The sequence below is a fragment of the Drosophila subobscura genome, chromosome O (assembly GCF_008121235.1).
Source record: "Drosophila subobscura isolate 14011-0131.10 chromosome O, UCBerk_Dsub_1.0, whole genome shotgun sequence".
In the NCBI taxonomy this organism is placed as follows: Eukaryota; Metazoa; Arthropoda; class Insecta; order Diptera; family Drosophilidae; genus Drosophila; species Drosophila subobscura.
Window position 1 is genome coordinate 6,935,991 of NC_048533.1, and position 12,156 is coordinate 6,948,146.

Below are 12,156 nucleotides of genomic sequence, written 5' to 3' on the forward strand. Positions count from 1 at the left end.
CTATAAGTAAATAAGTATGTGGTATATAGATTAGAGCCTCCTTTGTTCCTCAGTTTATTCTAATATCACAGAATTAATAGTTTCAGGTTATTTAAAATTTGTGAGAGTTTAAACTTTGTTTATATTTTGTAGAAACACTAGCACAGATTTCCCATGCTTTAATATCTTAATATTTCCACAGTTACATATGTACGAATATTTACCATGGTTCGAGCATTTCTGGTAAATGACATATCACATTTTCACCCACATTCCATATATAATTATTATACCCTCTCTGGTAAACGTTCACGGTGCTCAATATTCCACTCCGACACTGTCATTCCATTCAATGGGTGGGACCAACAGTCATGCCATTTCGCTCTGACTTATTCAGCCCTCTCTCTATCTCAACAACAAGAGCGAATGAGAGAGGTAATCCAAATTGGTGGTGGAAAATGGCGTGAAAAGAAGAGGAACCACAGCCATGGCTTCCACAAGAGGCCCACAGTGTCCGTGCGCACAGTGGGCCGGCCTTTGGTGCCTCTTAAACCAGTAAATCGGGTTTCGTCTGGCAGTAGAATGGCGGTGAACAGACGGACAGACAGAGAGAGCTAGAGAGAGAGAGAGAGAGAGAGAGCGGGCGCGAGTGAGGGAGAGAAGAATGCAAAACGGAGACGGAAAACAGGTTCGCTTGCGCCGAGAGCTCGCGTGCTCGAACATAACAAAAGCACGGCTCGAATGGAACGGTTCTTCGGTGTTCGCATCGCACTCGTGAGTCAGAGTCAGTTTTTCCGTTGAAGTCTCTCTAGTTTCCCCGTTTTCTTCCAACGCCGGTTACGCGTGAAGCTTCGCGTTGTGTTCCCAACAAGCTCCCCCCCATATAACCCCATAAATAACCCAAAGAATGCGAATATAAGAAAGCATTGAAAGCAAAGTGTGTGAGAAATACTCCCAAAAAAGAGAAAGAATATGTGCGAACCGAGTGAAAGTGTTGCAAACTGAAAAGTTTTTATCAGAAACCAAGAAAACCTCCAACAGAAATCGGAGATACTAGAATATACACAGTGGTGCTCCGGTAGAAGACCAAGTGGTGCTCCGAAATAGAAAGGAGAAGACGCCGTGAAGACCAGGTGGTGCTCCCAGGCTGATCCGTCAGCATGAGCTCATTCCTCATGGGTTATCCGCATGCCCCCCATCACGTCCAGAGTCCCATGTCCATGGGCAATGGTCTGGATCCGAAATTTCCACCCGTGGCCGATGACTATCATCACTATAACGGTCACTATTCGATGACCGCATCCACGGGTCACATGAGCAGTGCCGTCGGCGGCGGTGGCGGAGCTGGTGCACTCGGTGTCGGTGGTTCGGTTGGCGGGGTGACAGGTGGTGCAGCGGGGATGTCTGGTCACCCGCACGCCATGCATCCGGCGGATATGGTCAGCGACTATATGGCCCATCACCACAATCCCCACACGCACTCGCACACCCACCCGCACTCGCACCACCACAGCAATAGCGCGTTGTCCGGCGTCCATCAGCCATCCGCCGGTGGCTACAGCACCAACTATGCCGCCGCCACACCGCCCGCCAGCCACCATCCGCATCCTCATTCGCATACGCATCCGCACGCGCATCCACACCAGAGCCTCGGATACTACGTCCATCATGCACCCGAGTTCATCTCCGCCGGAGCCGTACACTCCGATCCGGCGCCGCTTTCGAATGCCGGCTACGGGCCGTCGGTGAATGTCCCCAACAGTGGGAGCGGCTCTGGAGGAGCAGCCATCGCCAACTCCAATGGATACTACGGGGGTTACGGTGGAGGGTATGGCCCAGCGAACGGCAGTGTGGGCAGCACTCACTCTCAGGGACACTCGCCGCACTCCCAGATGATGGATCTGCCGCTGCAATGCTCCTCCACAGAGCCACCCACAAATACGGCACTGGGTCTGCAGGAATTAGGTGAGTTTTCAATCGGGAAATGAAAAAATAATGGTTCTAAGGTGGATAATAATTGGATGTGGAATTGGGGCAGAAATATGAGAGGAATGAAGGGTTTCCTGCGGTAGATCTGAGCTGTGCCCTAAAAGTCCTGGCAAAATTAAACCTTTTAGAGTCTTGAACAGGTCCAATCTTTGTTTAAAAATGACGATTGTCTGCCATCTTGAACTCAATAGATTCTTCTATAAGCAGCAATTAAATCATAAGTACATTTTCATATACAAATTTAGCAGAAATCTCCTTGTAACCCCCTTATAATAATCTGCTCTCAATGCAGGTTTAAAACTAGAGAAACGCATCGAAGAAGCTGTACCTGCCGGACAACAATTGCAAGAACTGGGAATGAGATTGCGCTGTGATGATATGGGATCCGAAGTGGTAATTAAACACAAAAACAAACCCTTCGAAAAATAGTTAATGCAAATTACCCATTGATTTATGCAGGATGATATGTCGGAAGAGGATCGTCTGATGCTGGATCGATCACCTGATGAACTCCTCTCCAACGACAACGACGACGATCTGGGGGACTCAGACAGTGACGATGATCTGATGGCGGAGACTACCGACGGCGAACGGATCATCTATCCCTGGATGAAGAAGATCCATGTGGCGGGTGTAGGTAAGTCGAAAGTTTCCGTTCCCACTCCTTTTCTTTCCTGTCCCACAAAATCCCCAGACATTGTGCCCCCATTTTTCGGGGTATGCTAATTAAATTACTTAGCTGCCAACACCCACTTGATCCACTGACAGGCCCCTCTGTAATGTTCACTCTTTGGCGAAAACACAGAGAGAGAGGCCAAAGAAAGAAAACTGCGACTCCCAAAGCTCATCAATCAAAATCAAGAATGCCACGCCTCCTGTCGAGGCTCTAAAAACCGGGCACCAACCCAAGTGACATGTTTTTGTATATACTTACATTTGAACATACTGCTCCTATATATAATTGTGCTATATCTTTATGTTTTATGTGAGTTTTCACTGTAAACTGCAGTTCAAGTGGTTGTCTTTAGAGGGAATTCTTCAAGAGGTTCTTTCAACACTTGAAGTTGCTTGAGTCGCTTCAACGTCATAGTGCCAATTGATACATCATTGGAATATAGGAGTTCAAATTGATTTTAATGGGAAAGCAAAACATAGTGATTGAAAGTAAATTTGAATGATTTCTTCCACAAGAAAGTAAACAAAATAATACATTTTTAAATGTCTTACAGGATTATCCTCTGACAAATGTACCTCCGCATGTTTGACCAATATTTTGCAGATAGTTTTTCTGCTAAAATACATTTAGGGCTATTTAGTATAATACAAATAAATTTCTGGTAGTTTCTGACACAATAACATTATGTAGCAGCTTCTAAAAGTAATATCAAAATTCTTCTTTGGCTATTTTAGACTATTTTTAATAATGTCTAACCTCTCATTGAATACTCATTTGCTCACACACTCTTTGAGTTACACCGCCAGCTCGGCCTTTACAACTTTTATGACTATACAGCCCCATAATGATCTATACACTAAATACTGAATGCAGATACGAGAACAGGTTTCCATTTCAGTGTCGAAAACCATTCACCAGAAGGCAACACTGAATGGGCCACAGTCCACTGCGATGTGGCACAGATAATTACCCATAATTGTCACAGCCTAAAACGTAGGAATTCATTCAGCCATATGTCCGAGTGTCGAGTGGGTTACCGACTGATGATTGTCGCCGCTTATTGTTTTAATATTACTGAATGGCATGGCATGGAATTGGAGTTGAGTTGGAATGGGATGCCTTAGGGGCATCAAGTAGGTGTCGACTGCATTTACCCGAGACCCGCGAGGAGTCTCCACACACGGACCTGATAGATTGCTTTTTAATTAGCACAGAGAGACCCCGAACGCAAACCCAGACCTATGGAGTACTCCAGTTTGGCCATAACCTTGACCCAAATGGGTAATTATAATGTTCGTTTTACGCCACTCCGACGCGCCTCATCAGGCCACTCCAGAGAGGCGCTTGGGGAATTGACTCTAAGCATCAGAAAATATCAAAAATCAAAGTAGTCCATCAGACACACAGATGGACGGACGGATGGACAGGCGAACGCACAAACGATCGCTCAGGGGCATGTTTGACACAGTCGCAAGGTACGTCGTACGACGCACCCGACTCCATCTCCATCTCCGAATTCGACTCTGACTCCGACTGAGTGACGGATGGTCCGTGTCATTTGATGTTAATGTTGTGACATTTATCATGAGCGCACGACTACGAGAACAAGACGAAACTTGATTATCGCCAGTGCATCATCTCTCTCGCAGTGGAGTCTCTCGTCTCGTTATGTGCCCCAAAACCTGTGTCCCTCCCTCCTTTCAACCACCTTCACTCCCGTACATACACCAGCGGTGTCATGTTGTTCCCTTTACAAATGACTTACACTCGCTTAACACTTGCCTCTCCCGACTAGTCGAGGCCCCAAAAAACTATGGGATGTGGCGTGTGGTCTTTTGCTCAATTTATTATTATATTTTTTTCCTTTCCTTTTCTTTTTTGCCCTACGGCCCAGCAAAACACACAAAACTTGTTCAAAGTTTTGTTTGAAAGAGAAGTGTGAAATGGTATTAAGAGAGCAATTTGCTGGATTATTTAATAGTTTCAGGGGGCAAGTGTTGAAAAGGTATCAAAAAGTGTTGAGTGTTGTAAGGGGACTTTGGGGCTTTCTTTGATTTGGGGAAATGGTTCCTAAATTGAAGTTTATGATGGCAGTGGAAGTTATTTTGAGCTGTTAAAGGTTACTTAACTACTCCTAGACAGTGATTTCTTCTTGAAAAGTGTTAAAAAGCAATCAAAATAGTGCTGTAAATGATATTTTGGTTTCAGAAAATTAGCTTTAAAAACAAACTATTTTAATCCCTTCAAAAAAAAGTGTCAGAAAACTATCTTCTATACGAAGATTGCTTACAAATGTTTTTATTATATTAATAAGAACTACTATGTTGGCTGTACGTATCTACAATAAAATACGTTGCAAAGTCGGTCTTACTTTGCTGCAGAGTCCTTAAATTTTGGTTCAGAGTAGCCGCAGCTTAAAGCTACCATAAAACTCCCATACCTCAACCCATTCTTCTGTCAAAGTATCACATGCTAATAACCTATGTGTGGGGAAACCTCTTCGTAATCTTGGATGAAAAATATTGATTTCATGCACGACAGAGAGGCCCAAGAGATGAGGTGGCTAAAACTTGTACAAGTTTCATGTTTATGCGATATACAATACCCACAGAGGGAGAGAGATACTCGTACTACTCTGATACTCAGATGTTGCTGCTGCTGTGGCTGCTGCTGGCGGCGGGGCATTCAATAAACAGTGAAACGTGAACAGCCTTGTAACTGAATTTCAATGGCAAGTCCACGATTAAGTTTCCACACCATGCGGGGCAGGAGGAGACCGACCTGAGACTGAAACTGAGGCTGAGGCTGAGAGTCACAGTTACCCGATGACTTGCGGAAAAGCCGCCTGAACGGCAAAAAAAAACCAACCAAAAAAAAGTGCAAGCTAAAGATACAGATACAGATACATGAAGGCACACACAGATGCTGTAAAAACTCGACTGGAATATTGCGCCTTTTGCAAAATGTTTACCGGCGGCGGCTGCCCAGGCCGCCCAGGGCATGACAATGATGAAAATGACGCAGTAAAAATTAAGAAGTTCGCCTTTTATGACAGATGAGGCACGAACAGCTGAGGCACAGACACAGATACTGGGGCTCAGACTTCGGTCAGACTCAGACTTGGACATCAGACCCAGAGACCGAATCTCCGCTGAGTTCTTGCACAAAGCATAATTAGCGATCCCGCGATCACCCCTCCAGCAAGTGAATGGACCTTCTCTCTCTCTCTCTTTTAACATATACCCGTCTCTATCTTGATTTGGCAATTTAAGCCAATAAAAGTTCTCTTCTCTGAAGCGCTCCGAAGCTGCCAACTTGTTTGCAAATTATTGAAATTGGCATTAATTAGCGTACATTTATTGCTCTCTGCCTTCGACCATTGCACGTACTTCCCTTACTTCTATATTTCGCCATAGACTACGGCTAGAGACAATTTTTGGAGAGGCTTCTGCGTGTCTTTGTGTTCCTTTGTTGAAAGCAAACGAATCTTCAAGGTCGCTCCGCTGTCTGTTCTCCATTGTTTGTCCGAAGACTTAAAAGTCGTGAGCTTCTTACTGTCTTTCTTCATGTATTTGTAGCTCCATTCCATTCTATTTTCCTCAAACAAAACGATTCCGAGTCTTGGAACAAGTGCTTAAGATTATGCTTTTAGTTGAATAACATTTTCGATGGCCATTTATTGTTGTGTCTCTCTTGGGCTATGAGAAGGCGAAAGTGAAATAAACGTACAACTTGGGAAAGGAAAACGTGATTTTAGAGGGGTTTTTGTGGGAATTCTCGAGACTATTTTGGAATGCCGGCAGTATAAGGGAAATCAGATTCTAAGAAAGGAAGGTCTCTAGAACTGTTCTAAAATTCTTTGTTGGATATAAATCTCCTCGAATTTTAATTTCCTCTGCGTTAAAGGTTGAACTATTCTTTAAGCAATACAATTTTAGCTAGGAATTGGACAAAGATTGACATCTGTGATATTTTTCTTACATCAATTTACTCAATTTCGTTATTTTACTCTACGAATATAAAATTATTCTGGTTCTGTTCAACTTTGATCTATTGTCTGTCTTAATGGGCTCTTTCATATTGTTTTAACCTAAATTGGTATCACATTTACTCCTTAATCTCAGCCAACTGCTTCAAGTCGCATAAATTAGCATATTTTATGATTTTAATGTGCATTAAGCTCTAAGCCATTTGGAAAATCTAAGCAACAAAAGTATTTTTGCGTTTAAAATTTAAACTTTAAATGAATAAAAATTCATGGCGTAGAACAATTCTCCCACAGCGTGGCGGCGGCAACCAGTTCAAGTGCTGCTGCGGGTACTTTACTTTGGAGCCACAAATATACGAATATATGGTAGATATTTACGTACATATATGATGTATGGGTACATGAGGGTTTGGGTGTTCTCTTGAGGGGTGGGGGCACATGCATGGGGTACATGTGTAAGTAGCATGAGCTCATGTTTATTTTTATTATTTCGCCCGGCTCTGCCACAAATTGCAAGTCACTTGACAAGCTGCTGATGCAGCTCCCGCTGTTGTTGAAATGTTGACTTGCCTTTTTTTTTGTTCGCTGCCATGAGCTCACACACAGATACTTTAAGGGGGGAAAAAATAAACGAAGTTTTAAACTTGGAACAAACCCCAGCTGGAGTGGATAACGCGGCGTATGCGCAACGCGGCATTCATTAGTGCAGATCCTAAAATTAATTTCTAGCAATTTGTTGAAACTGCAACGTGAAACGATGGAACGTTCCCCCCTCGGTTTCCTCTAGTATTTGTACAGTCTGGTAACTGGTTTTTCTATAAATGATTTCTGATGAATGTCCATCCAAATGAATTATGACAGATGTTAAATATTTTTGCTTGATTTCAACTCTGCATCTTTTTTTTTTGGTTTTTTTTTTTGTCGTGGCACGAGTCAAATTTCTTTTTTAACCACAAAATATTTACACACTCTCTGACTTTAAGTCTATCTGAGTAATTAATCATTGAAACGAATGCAAAATGAATGAAGTGCTGGGGAGTATCGAATCGAAACGAGAAGCCCGGAAGTTGTCTGGTGGCACCACCGCACCTTAAAATTGGGATTGGGTTTGGGCTTTGGGGAGATTAGGGCCCACCAAATGAGGCCGCCAGACAAAAGAGATTATGAAATAATGTCTGACATAGTTTTTGTGTACGTATGGGGAGAGCCCTCTCTTTCTCTTTCTCTCTCTCAGTGAGACTTTTCCCCCTCTCTGTCTGTGAATGAGTTTGTAGAGTCACAAATGCATGATAAATCATATGAATATTTTTTTTAGGATGGGACAAACATGCCGACAGCCAACAACAGTTTTCAGAATGAGTCAGGAGGTTAGAATTGGGAATATATTTGAGGAATACTCAGGGGGGATCAATGGATAAAGGTTCAGGGGCACTGAATTCCCTAGAGAGCGCCAATTTCCTAGATTTTGCAGCTTGTTTTTCTCTCTCTCTCTCTGAGATTTGGCTGCTCTTTAGCGCTGTTTTTCCTCTCCCCACTCTTGCCACATGCAGCACAACCGCTGACGGGGCACGGGTGTACGCGGGGAACTCTTGTGCAATCTTGATTTCCTTGGCCTTGTATGATTTGGCATTTTCATAAATTGGCTGCCATTCTTATGGCAGTTTTAAATGCAATTGGCACTCTTTTTCGGTTCCTCTTTTGGGCCGCGACCATGACGTTGCTTTTTGCTCTTCTCCCATTCTCTCCTCGTCTCCTGTGTTGAGTTCTTCCTCTGCTTTGAGGCTGGCATTTTCGTTGAAATGTTGAAATGAAATGATACGCACTTATTAAAAACGAATTAACGCAGCATGCCACCAACGCCAACGCCAACGCCGCAGACAGCGTCATAGGCCCCTGACGCAGCAGCAGCAGCAGCTGACATTGGACTTTGTTGTGCCTCTCTTTCCATTTACAAGAGTCTTTCCTGCTCTAAAGGTGCTGTTCTTTGCCTGGTTCTTCCTCTTTTTGAAGGTGTTCCCCTTTTGTAATTGATACGGCCCGTTCTTTTTGCTCTTCGATTTAGTTTAGTTTTTCTTTCTTTTTCCTCGCTTCCTACTGGTTTTTCGGTGAAATTTTCTCCATTTCATGCCGCAAAAAGTTTGTTGAGTTGAGTTTTTCTTCGATTCATGTTTTACGTAATTTTAAGAATTTGGTGTTACATGCAATTATAGAAATGAAATGGAAGGCATAATCAAGTTTTATTTCGATTTTCTGTGATTCCTAGACATTACAGATTTTTCAATCTTCACTTTTTTTTCATCCAAGAATCTAAGAAGAATAGTTTATTAAATCTAAAAATTCATTAAAGGAACTCCCACTTGCTTTTTCTGGTAAATTAACTTGAGGATAGATTTTCAAGGCTAAATTAAAGAACCTTTTAAGGAGGGAACATATAAAGAACTAAATAAAAATATGAATTTCCATATAGAAAACTCCCTTAAAACTGTAGCAGAAAGCATCCACCAATGCCTCAAACAACTTCAATGAAACTCCAACCCCCATGACAGATGACCATCCAAGAGTGCTGTCTGGCTGTCCACCCCTGAAGTTTACAATATAATCTTCATTTTCTCTACTTCTTGGAGAAAATAAGACTTTCAAAACCCACAAGCGAATAAAGAACTTGTCAGCAGATCTTAGGCGCATCTGTTGTGTTTCCTTTTCCAATCGAGTGACCCATGTTCAAGCAGTCTCTTCATGGGACCACCCAAAACCAAGCCCCAACCAAAGACAAACCAAACCAAGACCCACACCTCCATGAAGAGCTGTCAACGGATAGCTGGACAGCGACGAGCGCTGGACACAGCACAGAATGTATCATTAATCTAAGTTTTGGGCCTCGACTGGGATTGAAATATTTCTATCAAATCGAAAGCTGTCTGTCACAGACGCAATGAAATGTTTATAAATGTACAAAAACCGAATGGAGCAGCGGATGGGATGAACAACGGACAGGATATGAAACAGTTGCACAGCAGAGAAGAGAAAACTCTGATGGAAACATCAGCATTGGAGATGGCAGCAAATTGAAATTGATGGAGCGTGCACATAAATTTTGATCCAATGGACACCAAATGTCTGTCCATCATTTGGGTCTCTTGGTGGCAGGTGCGAGGCATTTATTCGGCGGCGATAAAAATTAAAAAATAATAAGAAAACGGAAGGGGAAGAGGAAAATGAAAGGAGAAGTAGTAGGAAAAGCGGAAGGGCTAAGGGCCGCAACCCTTGGAAAACTAAACTGTGGCCGCGAAATGTGGCAACCTTCGGTGGACAGACAAGGACAAGCAGCCCTGGCGCGCTATTTGATTTTGATTAATTATCCTGCCACAAGGAGGTCTTTCATGTCCCCGCTGGCACACACCAGCCCCCAACCCCTCCCAACTGAAACCCCCTTCCCACAGTCACATCCTCCGCGAAGGAGTTCGCGCTGCCAAGGTGAAAGCACAACTTTTTGGCGGAGGCTTCTTTTAAGGGTTGTCAAGTTATCTAAGAGATTTATTGAGAAACTCAATTTGAAGTGTATTAATTGTGGATGCCACACCACACCACGCCACACCCCTTCCCAGTCGCAAACCCAAACCCAATCCTGAATATTATTTTGCTCTGCCAAAACCATTAATTATGAAAATATTCTTCTGTTTTTAGCGAACGGCTCGTATCAGCCGGGCATGGAACCGAAACGCCAACGCACCGCCTACACACGACACCAGATCCTGGAACTGGAGAAGGAGTTCCACTACAATCGCTACCTGACGCGACGGCGACGCATCGAGATCGCCCATACGCTGGTGCTGTCGGAGCGTCAGATCAAGATCTGGTTCCAGAATCGTCGCATGAAGTGGAAGAAGGACAACAAGCTGCCAAACACCAAGAATGTGCGCAAGAAGACGGTCGATGCCAATGGCAATCCAACACCGGTAGCCAAAAAGACCTCCAAGCGCACCAGTGCCAAGAAGCAGGCGCAACAGCAGCAGCAGCCGAATCAGCAACAGCCACAGAACTTGCCACAATCGCAGCAGAACCAACAGCAACAGCAGCAGCAGCAGCAGCAGACTCCAGTGATGAATGAGGTGAGTGGATTGTGTTGAAAGTCAACAGAAAAGGCACTTTAAGTGCGGCTCTGGGGAGACTCCGTTTGGGTTTATGCGTGGCATGGAAATCGGAATATCATTAATTGATGGGAGGATCGTAAAGCAGAAGGAACTATTCCACCTGTAGTTTCTCCTGTTTTTAGTAACAAAATTTAGATTTAAATATATGGAATATATTTCAGAGATTGGCTTATCTTTCATAGAAATAAAAGCCCAAAAGCATCTCCGATTTTTTGACCGCATAGACGCAAAAATGGCTCCCAAATAACTATCTTGAAACCCATATTTAAACCATTACTCTTTCTCTCTCTCCCCATTCCAGTGCATCCGCTCAGATAGTTTGGAGAGCATTGGCGATGTGAGCTCCTCGCTGGGCAATCCTCCCTACATACCAGCGGCCCCAGAAGCAGGGAATGGCTATGTCGGATCTCAGCAGCAGCAGCATCACAGCAACAATAACAACACCAACAGCAATAACAATAATAATAACAATAGCAACCTCAACAATAATAACACAAATAACAACAATCAAATGGGTCACACGAGTCTGCATGGGAGCCACCTTCAGCAGCAGCAGCAGCAGCAGCAGCAGCAACAATCCGATCTCATGACCAATCTGCAGTTACACATCAAACAGGACTACGATCTGACGGCACTGTAGACATCGCAGGACTATGTGGTCCTGTAGCTAATGTAAATTTACCCACTTCCTTTGTAAGATCTTTGTGTTTGTTTTCTTTTTCTAAAAACGAAAACCTTGTGGACTCTGAACAAGGCCAAGGACAAATCGGAATATACAGTGAACAAAAATAGTTAGTTAGACTAAAGTTAAGCATCGACCATTAGGCAATCGAACCCCCCACTTAATCCAAAACCCCCAACCACCCCACAAACAAATGTTGTATATGTACTTAAGGCCCCCAAAAATCCCCAAGAATCAGGTATAAGAGAGAGTTTTTTGTATAAAGCCTAGAAAGATTTGTCATAGTCATAAGTCGATATATTTAGTACATAGGATTGCATATAGTATGTATAACTATGATTATTATTATTATTAGATGTAGTGTGGCATTTGTTGTGCGTCGTCTAGATGAATGTAAGTTCGTACGTATATTTTATGGATACAAATAAATGATATAAAACGAAAGATATAAAATGAAAATGTAAGAGAAATTATCATTCAGTTTTATTTTAGTTTAATTTGCTTACAAAAAGAGTACAGCTAAAGGTAGCAAAACTTCCCAGAACTCCTTCTACTTTGCATTAAACAAATAAAAATGTTTGCCTGAATGAGTAAAGTAAAGACCTCACTCCTTCGATTGAAAGGCAACCGCCTACACATTACCCCAAGTAGTAGATTCATACTCGATGATAATCCGCTGATTCATCCATCG

At 43.1% G+C, this 12,156-nt stretch overlaps 1 protein-coding gene across 2 annotated transcripts; it reads left to right on the top strand.

The window, feature by feature from the left end:
• Positions 1-301: 301 nt before the first annotated feature.
• On the top strand, positions 302-11,883 carry LOC117897682 (homeotic protein deformed). 2 transcript variants are annotated; one of them, XM_034806691.1, is made up of 5 exons: positions 302-1,944; positions 2,261-2,361; positions 2,428-2,605; positions 10,317-10,741; positions 11,085-11,870. In XM_034806691.1, exons 1-5 carry the CDS (start codon positions 1,140-1,142, stop codon positions 11,421-11,423), a joined length of 1,848 nt encoding a protein of 615 aa, XP_034662582.1. In that variant the 5' UTR covers positions 302-1,139; the 3' UTR covers positions 11,424-11,870. The 2 variants fall into 2 exon arrangements, with proteins under 2 accessions (XP_034662582.1, XP_034662583.1); XM_034806692.1 differs by lacking the exons at positions 302-1,944; positions 2,261-2,361; positions 2,428-2,605 and adding an exon at positions 9,533-9,779 and having other exon boundaries at positions 11,085-11,883.
• The last annotated feature ends 273 nt before the right edge of the window (positions 11,884-12,156 follow it).